Source organism: Periplaneta americana, chromosome 2 (genome assembly GCF_040183065.1).
Source record: "Periplaneta americana isolate PAMFEO1 chromosome 2, P.americana_PAMFEO1_priV1, whole genome shotgun sequence".
Lineage (NCBI taxonomy): Eukaryota > Metazoa > Arthropoda > Insecta > Blattodea > Blattidae > Periplaneta > Periplaneta americana.
Window position 1 is genome coordinate 165,585,611 of NC_091118.1, and position 18,344 is coordinate 165,603,954.

At 31.5% G+C, this 18,344-nt stretch overlaps 1 protein-coding gene across 17 annotated transcripts in view; it reads left to right on the plus strand.

The window, feature by feature from the left end:
• sw (short wing) overlaps nt 1-18,344 on the plus strand; it is a 62,045-nt gene that overhangs the window by 29,303 nt on the left and 14,398 nt on the right. For 7 of the 17 annotated variants that reach the window (XM_069818819.1, XM_069818815.1, XM_069818816.1 and 4 more), the window contains 3 exons: nt 4,186-4,233; nt 15,062-15,244; nt 16,066-16,222. In XM_069818819.1, coding sequence (XP_069674920.1) covers nt 4,186-4,233; nt 15,062-15,244; nt 16,066-16,222 — 388 coding nt within the window. The remainder of the gene's footprint in view (nt 1-4,185; nt 4,234-15,061; nt 15,245-16,065; nt 16,223-18,344) is intronic. The other 10 variants (XM_069818817.1, XM_069818821.1, XM_069818823.1 and 7 more) reach the window with 2 other exon arrangements.

The following is an 18,344-nucleotide window of genomic DNA, read 5'->3' on the forward strand; positions in this document are numbered from 1 at the left end:
TATCAAACATGCTTGCGTGCACACACATACAAATACAAGAGCAGTGATTGAAATTTGATATGCAATGAACATGCATGGTTTGAGACATTATTGAAATTCACTAGCCAGAAGCTATTTTCCACATAGTACAGACAAGATTATTACTCAAAATTATTTATTTTAAAGAACCTTTCTTCATATCTGTTCTTAGGTGTTCAGAACCAAATGATGAATAAACTTAAAATAGTCTTCTAACTTGTTTAAAAAGGGTATCAGTCATGTTGAAAAAAAAATGTATTTATAGACTCCCTAATGATGCAGATAAATTTGCACGATGTTTGTTTTCTTTTCTTCTTATTAGATGTCATTTATACAGTGAGTCCCAGCAATGTTTCTGTTGGCTGACCAGTGACAAGCGTCCCCCCCCCCCCCTCCCAACTACCACTTCTTCTTGCATCCACGAACTCAGAGTTATTCACTGGATTTCAAATTTATGTACTATGTTATACTTCATAACATTCAGCTTTCATCCGCCTTACAGTAGTTTCTGAAAGTGTTGCCCATCTTGTGTGATACATAATCTACATTCTCATAACCTGTTCCATTAAAGTACTCACTAAATTTAGTATTTTTTAATGGAACTGAGTGGCCAGGATATATAGTGAGTCAGCTATGAATAAGTACAGTTTTTTAGCTTATGTTGTGTTGCATTTTGCATTGGTTGAGATCATACATACAGAAAAAAAAATCGTGTACCAGAACAGAAGAAAAACTGTAGATATAAATTTAATGGCCACTCATTTCTGAATAGAAAAAAAATACTAAATTTGGTAAATAGGTTTAATGAAACAGGTACTGTGAATGATGTGTTGTGAATTGTGTATCACACAAGATGGGCAACACTTACAGCAGCTACTGTGAGGAGGGTGAGTATCGAATGTTATTAATATAATATATGGTACATAATCTGGCAAATAGTTTGTGAATATAAGCAGTGGCAGTAGCAGAGTGCACCTGCCACTTTCGGCTGACAGAAACACTGGGAACATTTCCTGGGCCATATGGTATAATGCCATAATTTCAATTTTTTTCTGAACAACATCCTAATATATTTTGAAGGAAAAAAAGTTAATATTAACAGATGTGTTGAAATTGATATTAGATACTTCTTAATGTTTTAGTATTTGGCAGGAATAAATTAAATATTTCAGGCTTTTCATCATGGATCTTTTAATTTTCTTGACTTGATTTTATTTTTCCACAGAATTTTTAATTTGCAGTTAACTCCGTTTGAACAGGAATTCTAAAGTTTCATAAGTTTTAGTTGTGACACTCCATAATTCTGAGCATTATTTGTATATTATGTTTCATTATAATAAATGCATGGTAGCTTATACATGTTCTATGATGTCTCTGTTGGTCTTCCAGTTCAAACACTACAACTTTTACACATTAAACTATTGTAGACTTATTTTAATCCACTTATATATTTGATTAGTTTCACAGTTAATTAAGAGGAAAAGGTTATGACAACAAATGATAGAAATCTTAAAATTGTATAATCCTCATCTTCAGACCAAGATCATAAATTCCTCGTATACACCAACATTTCTTTCGTATGCTTTTTCCTCACTTTCATTTTGAAGTTATTTTGCATTTAGTACTAAACATAATATTTATAGTGCTATGCACAATATGTAAAGATGAAAGTTATTAGGTGCTAAATCAAAGAAAATGAGCCATGTTCAGTAGATGCTTGCTGGTTTCGTAAATTAAGGGAGTGGCCTTACCTTTGACTGTTGGAAGGAATGCTTTGAAAGGGAATCCTTGGTGTAAATGTTCCTACCTCGTCAAACGGGTCTTACTAACCTTATAACAATTAGATTAGTAATGCAAGTTCCAAAACAAGCATGTGTTTTAATAAAGCTACAAATGGTTTGATTGTAGAAATATGCAGCATGCTGATTGCAGATCGCACTTCCTCTTGTAATGAGGCATGTGATCAGTAGAAAATTATCAGTGCTGGTAATGTTCGTAATGCCTGGTTTAATGGTGAGAAAACAGCCAATTTGTTTTTAAATATAAATGTAAGTAAAATTATTATTGTTAATTGTTATCTGAACACAAATTATGCCCTTTCCTATCCGTATTTTCATAATTGGGTCATATATTTTGTACGTTATATTTTATACGATGGAAATATAATATCAAAATTAAAATTTACAATTATTAACTATTATAACACGAAAATTGTTTGATGTTTGTAGTTTGTCATAATTTACTAAGCAAAACTTGAAACATTTATCGAAAAATAATGTAAGAATCTGTGGCCTGTTGTTAAAAGTAAATATGTAGGACTGAAAATAATAACCGAAACAATAAATATGTAATGTTACAAATTGTTTTGCAATTATATAAAGATCTTTATTTTTTAACGAGTTCCGTAATTAGCTTTTCAATAAGCAACTGAATTTCACTTCTATTCAGGTTTGAAAAAAAAAAAGGTGTTGTTTTATAAAAGCTGAATACATACATTTTGTAATTATAATTTGGTATGCATAAGTAAATATCACGAAGTTGTTATTTAAAAGTATTCGTTTTTATTTCATAGTGTTTATCAGTATGGCATTTGAAAACTCAAGTGAATATGATTACATTGTATAAAAATGTTTATGATATAAACTATGTCTATATCGAGCTTGACTACAACATATTAATTAATTTGATTGGCATATAACTACTGGTATTCAAACACTGACATTGCTCCATTTTCACTTACTACAGGTAAGTGAACATGAATATATAGGACAAAATCTTACCAGCCATTTATAAAAGTAGTGTAGTTATCCTAAATTGCCTCTTAAGGTAACTTTTTATGCCTTCCATAGTATGTATGATTGATGTTGATATCACTAAATTTATAAATGTTACATGATTGTGGGACCTTATTTTGTATTATACTGTAGGACTTGAAGGAATTAGGGGATAACCAGTAGTATAGATAGTGACAAAAAGAATCTTATTAGTTTCCACATTATCATACCTGTTTGCTGAGGTCGGGAATTAGTGTATCTTCCTTTTGCCTGAAATTACACATTTTTCGTCCAAGTGCGTAAATTATTCTCTGTTGTCTATTAACGTAAGCCCTTTAGATTACCAAATGTTAAATTAAAACATTTTCAATACGCCATAGAGCTTGTTTTTAAAGAACTACCGTTACACGTTACATTTAAACAGTGTATAATAATATAATAGCTTGCATTAAGAAAATATTCTTAGTGAACCTGACAAATGGAACTTAAAGCAAAATTTTAAGATTTGGATGTTATTAATGCAGTAAGTTAAATTGAAAAGAAATTATTAGATTTGAATTTAGATAGCCAACTATTGTTATGATTTATTATACACTCTTCATTATAAAACATGAAATAAAAGACATTTCGATATATATTTTATCAGTCCGACTTTTTATTTGCTGAAGCCATTAGCTGCGTTAAGGACAATATTATGTTAACCGTTTTTGATATGGGACTCGGATGATAAATATATTTTTTTAGTTTCTTCTTTGAAGTCCTTATTGTTCATATTTTTTCGTGTTTAGTAAAATTTTATTTCCTGAAATTATTCTTGTGGACTTCTAGTTTACATTCATTGTAGTTACCCATCATAAGAAAAAGTTTTTCATAATGATTTGAATAAATAATAGGTCTTACTATGTTCCTATGAGGGTATGAGTTGGCATTTATGCCTTAATGAGCTTGGTGAAGGTTTGTAACTGTTTGAGCATTCACTTCCTATATAGATGGCTGGCACACCGTAAATTTGGGCACTATATTATTGCATTGGATTAATGAAAAATGGTGTATGTTACGATGTTTAACAACAATGAATGACTGTTTTTAGTAAATGAGAAATAATTTGTTCTGACTTGTATTCAAGAGTGTTTTGAATTATTTGTGTATTAAGCTAGGAAATTTATGATCTCAGTAGAAATATTTTCCTACTTGGAATATTTCACATCTACTTGCATTGTCTTTTACGCTGTTAATACATTGCATTGATGTCCAGATAATGCTCTGTGTTATATATTGCAGAATATTTTGACAAACTTTTCCCAGTCATTCATGTTGGTAGAAAATTTATATGTAACATACATATTTATAATCTGAGTATTGATTTTTCTTTCTTTTTTCATTGTGTTTGAAGACGAGTACAATCTAAATCCTGGTTTAGAATGGGAAGACGAGTTTACAGGTAGGTCCATGCTCCTGCTTATTACCCTTCCTTGGCTGCCCTGACCGTTATATCCTGCCTGACTAAGTGGCTGTCTGCTTGGACAAATATTTCACCTTCTGCTTCACTTTTCAGAGGTCGTATTATTGTGTATACACGTTTAAATCATCAATCTCTAATAAGGAATCCTTTATTGACTACTTGACAGACAAATTACTATTTCTTAAAGGTTGAAGTTGCCGAGTAGTTCAATACAAAGAACGTGCGAAGAACTTTTTTTTTAAGTACTTGTGCTTGTGCAATTTAAATTATTTTTTTAATCACGTAAAAGTGAATGAAATTTGAAATGAAATTACAAAAATTGCATCTGGGAAACATGAATGAGATGTTTGAGGACCAGTTCAAGAAGAATGAAAATCAATTTTAATTTGAGAGAAAATATGGATGGAAATAGTATTTTGCAGTTAGGCAAGACACATTATGAATATTGGACAATAAATTTCTCTTATTATGAAGATAAGTAGGGGCTTTATGAAACCAAAAACTATTAAGAAAAGAATACGTTGTTTAGATAGTAATGGACAGTAGTATATTATGGTCGAAGTAATTGGATGATTGCAGGTGGTTGATATTGTTAGCTTGGCATTACTGTTATATATTCTTATAACTTTATCGCTCTGCTGTTAGAACTGAAGTAATTTTGATATTGAATTGGAGTAGCTGATTATTTTATATGATGTTAGGTTATTATCATATCTTAATAAAATATTCATGATAAAGTGGATAATTTGGTGAATTCTGTTACGATGTATTAGTGATGCAAGTTAAAAGTTCTTACATTCATCTCATATGGATAATATGTGTAACTACGCACATATTAAGGTTGCATGTTTTTGACTTTACAATTAGTATTTATTTTTGGCACATCATTTCACAGACAACAGCAGTAAGTTTTCAGTTAGTGTTGTTTTAGAAAATACACCATCTACACTTGTGTGTTCAGTTTAATCCATGAATCACATGTTTCATAGGTATCAAAACTGCATGTTTTCTGTGTCGCTTTGGCCACTGTTCTTGGTTACACCAGAGTTGCATTTTATTAACAGATAAATACTACTAATTTTTATGTTTCTAACAGTATTTCCACCAGATCAAAAGGGGGAGGGGAGAAGAAAGATATTTTATAATACTATTACTCTCAGTTCAGTATTTTTTGTCTTTTGCTACACAAAATATAGATGCCATACTGCTTGCTCTAGGAAATAATAATATAGTCAGTCATTTTGCAGAAATCAAGTGATAAAAGTAGGCATGAAATAGTAATTGCAAGTTCATGATTACAACAACGTGATAGATGACGATTTGTTAGGCAATGCTAAGTTCCATGTAGTTGTTTCAGTTTTATGTAAATTAAATATCTTCTGTAGTCGATTGGTCTCATAATTCCAACCTATTTTTGCAGATACATTGTTTTCTCACACTTTATAACATTTCTAATTTTATAAAGTTCTCTTTTAAAATCTGTTATTGAGTTATGGATTACCTCCTTAACTTACAATCGTGAAAACAACTTTAAGTGTGACACAGATATTGGTTTTCTTACTCAGTATCAGTGCTAATGATTTTCTTCTGGATCTTTCCTCGTCCTAACCCCTCTGTTGAGTAGTCCAAATTGCAATGTTGACCATACTCGTATATTCCCAAAATTTCTAAATTAGAGCAATATATATATATATATATATATATATATTCTTAAATGAAAATCTCTTCAGGTAAATTACGTAACTATTGAAAGTTGTGTAGCTTATAAGAGTAACAATGCAAAATTAAGAGATAAGCTATTACTAACAATTATTAGTTTGTGGCTATGGTGGGAATGATTTTATATAATATAAAGCTGAAAGCTGAGTACATTTGGAGATGTCAAGGAAAGTGGAAAAATCACGTCAACAGAATGTGCAACAACAGATTTCCAAAGGTAGTTTTAAATTATCGACCGAGAGGAAAAACATCTATTGGCAGACCTCCAAAGAGATGGACAGAAAAGAAGATCGTAACAGGTCACTTGGCCTATTACTTGTCAGAATTATGATAATATACACACACAGACAGTGTAACAAAAAGGTATGTTCAAACTTGGGGAAACATTTCTCATATGTATAGGATGAAAATATGTTATATGAACATTGGTTCGAAAAAGGTTTATTTCCTTGTTAGAGCTCTTTTTCTATGACTGCATACATTGTCTGGTCTGTTGAGTAAACTAGTTAATATAGAATGCCTTCATAGTTAAAGTGTAAGAAAAACCTCACACCAGAACAATCTGATTACATGTAGACGCTCTTGTTTACCTCTGGTTAGAACATAATAAATACTAATGGGGATAGGGTGGGTGTGATGCACCATACATTTTGTTTCTTTCTGTTTCCCACACTTTTGGTGTTCATTGTTCTGATATGGGGTGTAATATACAAGATAGCTGTGATGGTATTCCACACAAAAACAAAATAGCTTGCACAACATGCAACATGTTCAAAGTTTAGAAAGAGCTTCAACAAGAAAATAAAGCATTTCTGAAGCCATGTTCATATAACACATTTTCATCCTCTACATACGAGGGTATGTTCCTCTAAAATTTTGACATATCTTTTTGTTAAACTCTGTGTATAATTATGTCTTACTTCCTGCTACGAGCATTCAGTCAGTCAACCCCCGATGGATATATCTTATTGTCGTCTTTAGTGCAAATAAACATCTTGAATGACATAGGAAGAGGACTCAGACAACATTAGTACTTCTGAGTAATAGTATATTTTTGGATGTCCCTACACAAAATCAGCTTTGACTGCAGATGTCAGATCTCAACAGAGGCACAAACAAGTTTCCTTTGAACATGGTGTGAATGCACCATAGTTAGTTTGTTGTAATGGAAATGTATTTGTGTAATAAAGAAAGGTGTTAGCATAACATTCTATCCCTGTAGGATGTCACCTATAATAGATCATAACAGGAATGCAGAGATGCTGTGTCATTCAAGAGGATTAGTATTGAGGAAGCCATTCTTCGCATCATACTTTGAATGTGACAATTCGGCAACTTCTATGGCATATCATGTTAAGGCTCCGTTGACATATAAAACAGAAAGACAATAATGTACTAACAGGTCACTCAGGTTATTTATTGGTCTCATATATCATGGAAAGTATTTGTGTGATGTTGCACTCTTTGTAGACAAGAGTGTTACTTACAATAAACATTGTATGTTTAACATTAAAGAATATAGCGTAGACATATTTTACTTCTTACATAAAATAATGAATTCGGAAAGTAGGTTGTTTCTGATAGCTACAGTTTTTATCAGTATTGATAATGATTGTCATAAATCTAAATAAACTGGAATCCATATTATGTCAAAACAAGAATCTTAAGTATGATGCTAACCAAAGTCGAATAGAAACACTGCTGTATAATATCATCCCTTAATATTAGAATAAAAAAGTACTCTTGATTTATAGCCTGCAATGGATGAGTTGTAAATTTTTGTTTGAATTTCTAGAGAGATAATGAGTTACTTCGTTAGCTTCTTAGTAGTGGTAGAAAGAAAATGAAATTAGTTTACATTAAAAATTTACTTGCATTTTAAATGCCCCTTATTAAGTATTGTGTGGCCTGAAAGTGTGAAGTAAATTAAGGCACTTATACTTAATGTATAATGAAAAACAACTGAACTTGTTAATAAATGAAAATGTTGCTAAATTAATGTTCTTCCAGTAAATTAACTGTGTCTTGTTTTTGCCTTACATATTTATAATTTTATTAGTAAAGAGTTAAATGTTTTATAATACTGATATCCAAATATATTATCTTGCAGAATTTAATATTTTTAGTGAAGTTTCAGAATGCAATGATTAAACGCACATTTTATAACCATCATAAGTACAAAAATTATGCATTTTCATACTTCATAGTAACTATGTTCTTAAACTTTGGTTAAAATCCTGCAAAGAATGTTCATTTGAGATTTCCTTAATAAATATCATGATTACTATGAATATCCCTGTCATCCAAAAAATGTTAAATTCAATAATAAATTTATTTACACGTAATTAAATTCATTTTTATATATTTAATATGAACACTGTTGTATATTTTAATTTTGGGATTTACTTTGTGACTGTGACAAATAGAAAGTGTATTGCGATGTTGCAAAAATACAAGATTCGATATTTGAGTGGAAATAAATGTTTTTGGCATCTTTGATTAAAAGGAAAGTAAATTGCAGTATGCAATTTGCGGATTTGTTCACAGTTTTGTGAATTTCGAGTGCAACTTGTTCACATTCATCATTTAGGAGTCTCTCTATCCAGGAAGTTTACATGTGAAATGCCACATTTCAAACAATGCTTTATTTGGAGACCAGGAGAAAAGATAACAGAAAATGGGTTTTGCTCTAAATTATTGCAGGACATGTATTTCATATAGTTCAAAGCAAGACTTGTTGTGTGCTAAAGTGTGTTTTAAACAAAAATTTTCTTCAGATAGAGATTTTAGAGGCTAAATAAATCTAGTTACCGATGTACTTACAGTTAATAGAAAATTAGAACTGCACTTGGCGCTGTTGCACTCGCTCAGTGTAAAAGTGCTTAAAGAGGGTAGTCTATTGACCTCAGCACCAACTCTGCACATTTCTTTTGACACAACATTTTTCTATAACATATGTGAAAAAATATAGTTTGAGCAATTTACATTGTACTGTTTATTGCAGCAGTAGCAGCTTACAGTATATAGTGTACCATAAAAGCAGTTGCAGTCATTTTTCATCAGTATTGTATATTATGAAAGAAAACTGTATCTGCCAAATAAACCTTAAAATTTACCACTTTTGCATTAGCTTTACATCACTCTGACCTTCTGTCCATTTATGCATAAACATTTGTCAAAAATGTAGAAATACTCCGCATATAATTAATTTTTATTCATTCAAAGTATCTTACTTTCACAGTAATATGATCCTTTATTTACAAATATATATAATAGCTATGTTATTGCGCGCATGCTTGCTACATTATTCTCATACTGAAAATGAAAGTGATAGTGGAATATCTTCACAGACATATTTCGCTTTGTATGTGTTAAATTTGTTCTTAAGTGTTAATTATATCACAAGGCATTTGTAAAGAAGTTTTGTAGTATCTTAGCTGGAATAGTAGTGTTTATAACTGAAACAAAGACTGGGATAGTAATATTGTTAAGGTGTTGGTGTTTTTCAAGATGCAAGACTGGATGCAAATCAAGTAGAAGAAACTATTTTGTGCAACAGTCCAGATTAACATACTATTAATTAATATAAATAGCTTTGTTTTCTCAATTAAGTAGTTCCTTTACTATATAGCCTACTTTTATATTCATTTTTAATTATCCATCTACAAATCTCGTTTGTAAACAGATAGTAAATTTGCATACAACATTGACGACGGTATGTGTGTTTAAAGAAACTGCTTTTGTGAAACTACTAACTCATTAATAATGAGTATCGTTCTGTAAGTTCGTTTTAAAATTCCAGTTAGTGCTATTTTCATTTCTTCAACACGAGGTTATTGTTCTTTTTTCGTTGAATTCAGCTGATTTAATATTGGAATAAATAAAGTTTCTGAGATGAGGTAAGGTTAGATTTAGAAATATAATTTTATGTTGAAAGTTGAGAATTAAATAAATTGAAAACGAAAGTTTTAAATTATTTTATTATTTCATGTAGAAATTGTGAACTGATTCTTGGTTAATGAAATATCATTATAAATATAGAGTAATACATAAAATTCTGTGAGTAAATGTGATACCAGATCAGTCATCTCTCCAATACGTAGTGCACAAAATGGCTGAAGATACTGACCTCTTTCTGAGGACAAGGGAGGTAGGAAATACCTGGGGGGAGGCGGGGGCTGGGATGATACTTATTTAGAAAATTATTGTATTGATTATACTTTTTAATTCCATGATATATAGACTGTGAGAAATTGTGTTCGCAATAACTTCTGTCCAAGTTGTCAGTATTGGAAACCTCGAATATTCTTTTATCACTCTTAACCCAACATTGCACATTTACTTTGGAAGCACTGGGAGGTTTAAATCAGTTATTAAAATTTATAATTACAGGGTACCAAGACAAATTTTTTGTCATGATACATAATTAATTTTTCTGACCTTTGCTGTTGCAGTGATATATATTTTAGAGTGATTTTATTTAGATGACTTTATCTTTAAACCTTAGATTTAGTTTTCGTGGTTAAGGCTTTCGAAGGTATATGCGTTTATAATTGAATGTGTATTATCTTTTAAACATTATAATAATGAAATTATTAAATAATTATTACAAAACAATTTCCTCATAATTTCCTTCCAGATATTTTGTGTGGGTGCAAGTAAATGTGGGCAGTGAAATGCTTTCAGTAACTTGTATGGTGCTTTTGTCATGCTAGCTACTTCATTGTGTTTGTGTCTTTACTGTGATATAATTTATATCGAATCTACATATTACACCTCCTTGTGTTTCGTTATGATATCTATAGTTAATTTCGTAATTATGGTAATGTTCTGTAAGCTCATCACTGAATTATTGACACTGAATATTATTGGACATGGCTTGAAGGATGGAAACATAAGTTTGCGTTGAATTATTCCACATGCTTAGTAATATCTTTGTCATTAGTGTTCTTGAAATCATGCTTTCTTCTTTTTCTGACTTTCACTTCTTACCACTGCTTATTTTATGTTGTATGAATGATTCTTTATGAAATGAGTAATTTTCAAGTTCTTGTTTTGCACACTGGAACTTCAACAGTTACATCATATTTCAGGAACAATAAATCTTGGTTCAGAAAATGATATTACAATATATTCTTCAATAAACTGGATTTGTGTTGTTTTGTATTTTTTGCTCTTGTTTAATGATGTATCTCGTTGTTTGTATGCAAAACTAGGAAGTTTGTTATGAGAGTTTAATTACATATTATAACACTAGATGCTTTTCTTTGGAAGTGATGAAATTTATATAAACTGTCAATAGTAGAGCTCTGTCTGCTGAAGTAATTAGAGTCTACCCCATTACAGACTATATCACCCCAGCGAGTGGCGAGCCTTAACCTCCCACCTATAGAGACAAGCAGCATTAATGGCAATAGGAATGTCAGTTCTATGTACCTGCTGCCTTTACCTCCAAGGAAATACCCGTGGTACTCTTTCTGTTAGAGCTTAAGTAAACCCCAGGGCGATACTGTGGCCAGAAGGATCAATGGAGAAAATCCATTACATGTGTAATGGGGGAACTGTATTAAGCAAATATTACAAATACTTTATATGGCGCAGTTTCACTTAAGAGAACTTAGTGATGCTTTTTAAATTTGCTGGATTTATTCAGTGCCAGTAAGACAACATAATGAGAATGAGATGAGTGGAATAAAATTCGTTCAGTAAAGTCCCTTTGTTCTACATACATTTCAGAGAACATACTCTGATTTCTTGATACGGAGCAATGACCTTCTGCTGAACAACCGAACCAAATTTGGTTTTATTTCAATTCACCTTTGTTTATGTAAAAATGTTTTGAGACCCCTTTGTTGCATAACAATAAAAGTCACAGTCAGCGGTCTTGATTTGCAGCCCGATCTAAGAAACTTTATTTCTTTCTATACTAGTATATTGTTGTTCACTATGCTGCCATTAGCTCCAAAGTTTGTCATTTCAAAATATGGATTCATAAAAAAAATCCTTAGCATGGGTTCCTTTGAAAGGAAAATAAAATCGTGGTTTCCATTTTGTTGATTCATGGTTTGTAAAAAAGAATTTTGTTCCTGGTTCAAAGGACTTGGCACAAAATTTATCAGCCAACTGTTCCTCAACTCACCAAGTTGTCTGTGGATAAGTAGGAGGTCAGTCATCTGATGAGACCATAGAGAGCTTTGATGCACAAAAGTAGTGAACAAAATAGAAAATATTGTGGGCGCACAATAAGGCAGTAGACTGCAGCATATCTTGGGCTGAATAATGGAGAAATTCTTGAAGGAAAAAAGTGTAGAAATAAAATCTTAGTTCAAAAAGATACTGGATTTATATAAACTTTGTGATCTAGTGTCCAAAAATATATGTATTCTGCTTGAAAATTAATTTTTCTTTCATATGGATATATTCTGTCCATACAAATCTTGATTTTTATGGCATTATCTTTTATATTTATCATGTTTTGGCATTAATTATAAACTGGTGAAAATACAAAAACTAGTCCATTAAAAATGTATTAATTTATTTCAGTTTTGTGTTTTCCTTACTAGTGAATACTAGAAATGACAGTATATTATCATATGCCATTTGCATAGAGTCCTCAAAATAGAATATACAGAATGAACTGTAAGTAATGTCTCTAATTTCAGTAGGTTATTCTTTGATATATTAAAAAAAATGTTTAATACAATATTGCTTTCTTTTCTAGACAAAAATTGTTTTATATGGAACACTTCATAACGTGTTTTGGGAAAGCCATTGATTGAATTCCCAGTATGCTCAATCAACATTTTAAAATTCCTTTTCAGAACGAAAAGTTACATTTGTTCAGATAAAATTTCTGCTCATTTAAAGGACAAAACTAAAATTCTTTCAATAATTTATTATCATAATATACTGCTCTCTTAAATAGACTGAGCATTTTGGGAATGAATCCAGTAGCTTTCCCAAAATACGCTGTGAAATGTTTCATATAATTTTTTTTTTTCGAAAAGGAAACAAAAACGAATAAAATTGTATTAAACTTTTTTGTTTGAAATAACTCAAAAGATAAACTCCTAGAAATTAATGGCATTACTTATGGTTCACTCTATATAATGTACTCTCCAGGTAAAAAAGGGGTGCCGTACTTATCATATGCTACTTACATAGTCCCTAAATATATAATGTGCTCTTCAGATAAAAAGAGGCATTTTCTTTTACTATTTGGGTGTTATTATTAACAGAGTACTGTGTTTGTTAAAAGTAGCGTTAGCCAATTTTTAGGTCCATCATAGTACAGCTCTCTTTTTTTAATAATTGTTCAAATGAAAATGCTATAAATGCTTATGTAAACATTACCTGGAATTTCTAAAAATCGAGAATAAACATCGCATGTGCTATATTCCCTTGTAAACTTTTATTTTATAATATTTTAAAACAAGAATAAAATTATAAAAGAATTTATAGCAACTTATTGAAATGTTCATTGTAGAATGTGGTATTCATAAGGTATTAATGTGCTGCCATGGCGGTCCAATAGCTAGAGTGCTGGATTCATAATCCTGTGGACCAGGTTCAATCCCTGGTTTATTCCTGATTTATGAATTGTGTTGGGCAAGCTTGTGGTCCAGGTAACACAGGTTTTTTTTTTTTTTCCGGGAGCTCAGTTACTCTGTGGCATCCCAACAATTCTCCATCATCTCATCTCATCACAGGTTTAGCATAGACTAGCTTCCTATAGCAAACCCTGGGCAACAACTGTGTTGGTAAATTTGGCCTACACAACTGGCTTTATATGGATGTATGACGAACTGCCAAATATTCGTCATTTGACAAAAAAAAAGTCATTAACATGTGCTTTGTTCTTGAGATAGTAGTTTACAATAAAGAATGTATTCAGAATCCAATTTTACCTATATTTTGGCATAAAATTTGATGCATTGTTTTCATTTTGAGCTTGCAATGAAACAGTTCATCCACTAATATTGAATTACTCTTTAAACATACTTTGCTTGCTATTTACAGAGAATGAATGATACAGCTTGTATGTAATTGAAAATGCATATAAATTAAACTGCTGTGCTGCCCTGGTAGATTTTTTTACTTCCATTTGATTGCGAATACTGTTCAGAATGGCGCAATGTAGTCATGATTGCTTTCTTTTTTAAAATTTGGCTGGCTTTTCTTTTTTCAACTAATAAAGAAATTAGTTATTAAAGGAAATGTCAATTTTTTACATTATGTAAAACATTACCTTTTAAGTAAAGTTATATTCCAACATTTTTCTCAGTTTGGGATTATGAGTTAATGGAGATGAATTTTATTAAATACCTAAATTAAAAGTCCTCAGTGAGAGTGAAGTAAAATTTATTTTGATGCTTAATGTTGCTGTTATTGTTCACGGTCAATAAAATAAATTCTTGTTTGCATTGAACAATTACATCAGATCTGTCTTTTCTTTATAAACATACAATATATTCTTAGTTTTGTAAAGGAAATTTAATACTTTGTTGAAGTTCTAGTGTGCATATGATTCAGGTGGAGAGTAATGTCAGATAATTTTTTCTTTGCGTAAGTTGTAACAAGATACTTGAATTATTAGAGGCCTTAGAACTAATTTTTGAAGCAGTGTTACTGCGTAAACTTTGGCACTTGATTAAGAAAACAGATCAAACACTAATGTTTATGGATAATGATACATATCCAAAAATAAACCTTACAATTTCCTATACATAAATTTTTAATTTGTTATGGAAATAGGGTTTACATACTAATTTTAAGTAGAAACTTTATTTGTATCAATCTGTTTCTTAAAATTCCTTAAACATTAATACATTTTCACAAAAAATAAAGTATAACTATTTCTTAGTATTCATTATAATTTGATAGACCTTCGAAATAGCTTGTTACATCTGACAAAAATGTTACATATGTAGCACATAAGGTTGTTAGAATTTCCGTGTTCATCTGTCCATCTCTTGATTCAGTTGTTGGTTTCTCTAAGTATTTATGTTATTAAGTTGTGTAGATATTGCCTGCCTTTATATATGTTAAGATTAAACTATATAGCAAGGAACTAGCTTATTCACCACAGTTTTGACTTTTGATGACACGTCACAAGCGGAAGATGAGGAGAGCTCTTTACCACATTTGGATGGTTTCCAAAGCAAGCTACCACCTGGTATTCTTCCCCATGGCCTACCCCAAGTGAAGGAAGTGCAGCCTGCTCTTACATCACTGGAGAGTGCGCCTCCAAAACAGGAACCTCCGAAACAGGGTTAGTAAAATGTGATAGTTTATTGTAATTGGTAGATGATACATACATTTATCCAGAAATTATTCACTTACCTGATCTTTAACACACCGAACTTTTGGAGAACTTTCTGTTAAAATGAGTAATTGATTACTCCGCAATACATTACATTCAATCAAAAGGGAAACTTAATCAGAGTTAATGTGTAATGGCAATATTGTTATTGTATGGCATTCGAGTCATCAGGCCCCACACTTCAGTTTCATCATGTGAAAATTTATTGTCTAACATTGAAAAGAAATAACGTAAATCTACCATTTTATAAGATCTTACTACAGACATGTCTGGCATCATCAGCCTAACATGTTCTGAAGTTAATTGAATGTTAATGAATTACGTCATTTGTTTAATTCTTGAAATTTTCAGTGAAGAAGGGATTACTTACACGAACTTTCTCTTTGAAATAAAAATCAGAAAGGATGTAAAGAGATTCGAATTAGCTATACAGTATAGTGTGTTCATAGCTCGAAGGTTTTACTTCTCATAAAATAATAGTCTGCTTTGACCTCTAGTATGTGTGTCGAATAATAAGCTAACTTTGTAAGATTTAAAACACTAAATCTTGCTTAATACTAAAAATACAGTACGAAAATTTTTAAATATCTTGCTACTCAGAACAAGAGCATAATATTTACATTCACGTGTATAGGACTTCATAAATCATTGTAAATGGTTGTGACAACATAAATTGTCTTGTAGGCTGTATTGTTAACAGGTACAGTTCCAAGATTTTCTTTTTTTTTTTTAACTATTTACTTTCATGTGTATAATTTATTCTTCCACAGTTCGAGAGTTATCAGAGGAAGAGAAGCAGATGATAATTTTAACAGAGGATTTCCAGAGATTTCTGGATCGCACTGGGCGTGTAATGGAACGAGCGTTGTCAGAAAGTGTGGATATTTATACTGACTACACTGGTGTTTCTGATGGAGATGAAGCAGCGTAAGTGTTGAATTATCTGTTCTCTTGATATTTATGTAATTTTATGAAGCTGGTTTGTTCAGTACACCGACATATGAGATGGTTTGAATATGAAAATGGAAACAGTTGTTTTTAAAATAAAATACTTCTTGTAATCAGCTATTATGTAGGTCTGTATATTAAATAAGCAGTATAAGGGAAAATTGTACGAATTCCGAATGTATTAAAAATATTAATGAAAACTATTTTTAATATTATAAATGAAGCATTCATTACAAAAATTAAACGATATTTTTGCATAATGTGAAACTCTATTAAAAATCTCATTCCACATAAATACATTTAAATTATTTGTGGCAGTATGCCTACAAACCAGCCCTAATCTGATCAGTCTACTGAGAGGGTTGGTGGGATCAATTACTGCTATTGTATCTCACATCACAAGGCAGTTGGTTTCTCTCATCTGAGAGGTTTAGTTTCTACAGATTCCAAGAAAACACTGCAGAAAGGAAAAAAATAATAAATTCTCTGGCAAGTAAAATCATATTGAAAACGATTAGCAGAAATGGCACATAAGTTTGTGCTATTGTTACTGATGAGAATCCATCCACAATAACATTTTTTTAAATATGCTCCAGTCACTTCGATGAAGGTAGAACAGTCCTTTCAGTAATGGAAAAGCTTGTCTCTGACAGGAGGCTATGAGAGTTGAGAACTTGAGCAAACATCTTGTTTTGGTATATAACTAAGAAAAGTAGGAGTAAGTAGTGTCTACTAAAATGTGATACACAGTTTTAATAAATAGTCTGTATTAAATTACTATTTTGACGATTTTATTGTAATTTTAAATGTCTATTTTTATAATTTTACAGCCTACTTCTGCCTATTTGCCTGCATATTTTAGCCAAAATAAACGTCTGAACTTCCGGGCTGTATTAATAACAAATAATAATAACCAAAGAGATCGTAATATTGCACAAATTTTCTCTATGTGGAGCAAGTGAAATGCATTCAGAAAAGCTTTGGTTCTGACACAGCCTTCTTAATTGATACTATTCACGATTTTCGCTAGAGTTAACAAAATATTAGTTAACATCCATATGGAATTCGTTGGTGAAGTGTTAACACAATTGTGAAGATTTTAGCATATGATAACAAACAACGTGTTAGTGCATTTTTAACATTTGTTGATGGCTGCAAAAGGGTATCTGTCGGATACAGGGGGGAGAGCCATTAATCCTTCCCATTGAAGGCTTTAAGGAACCAACCTGGACAAATACCCAATGTCCCATCCCTACCTTCCCGTGGTGCAGCTGTTAGTAAGCATAATTTTACAAGCTGAACTAAAGGGAGGGGCTAATCATCAATTAGCACTGGTCATCTTGATGAGTTAATGACTGAATTTGGTATAATTTTCCTCTATTCAATCCCTAATTCCCTCTTTACCCTTTCCTATCCAGTCCTCTGACTGAACTCTTACTTTCTTCGACCCCGATGGCATTAGAGCATTCGAGGCCTAGGGGTTCATTTCACTTTCCTTCCTCCTCTTTCTACTTTTCTGTTCCTAGTGCTCTCCTGCTATGGCACTAAAATCGTCCTCCAGTGGCTTAAGAAGGGAAAGCTGGTGATCAACAAGATCTCCCAGCTAGGTCTAATGGACTCGTCGACCAACAGCAGGTGTGGTCCTCCAAACATTCTGGGGGTTGTGTGTGAATGAAATAGCCACCAAAATGTTAAAATATGGTGTTCACTTAAATCGGCTACAACTTGCCATTTAACCTGGCCAAGCACCTGCATAGAATTGGAATATATCAGTCCCCTAATTGCCCGTTGTGCAACTCAAACCAAGAAATGGATTCGGAAGACCTCAAAATCTATGCTTCAATGGCTGACCGTGATAATATCTTTGAAAAATATTGGAGGTCAAATAACTTTATTGTCAAACGCCTGGCATTAAAAAACAACAACATTTTTTGATGAAACCGACCCTAATATTTAAAGTGTTAGGAATTTTTTCATGTCATATCTGAAATAAAATTCAAATTTCATACTACTTGAAGCTTTTTATTTAATAATAAAATATTAGATTACATTTCGTAATAATTCGTAATTTAATAGTGCATTTCTTTTGCATGCAATAATT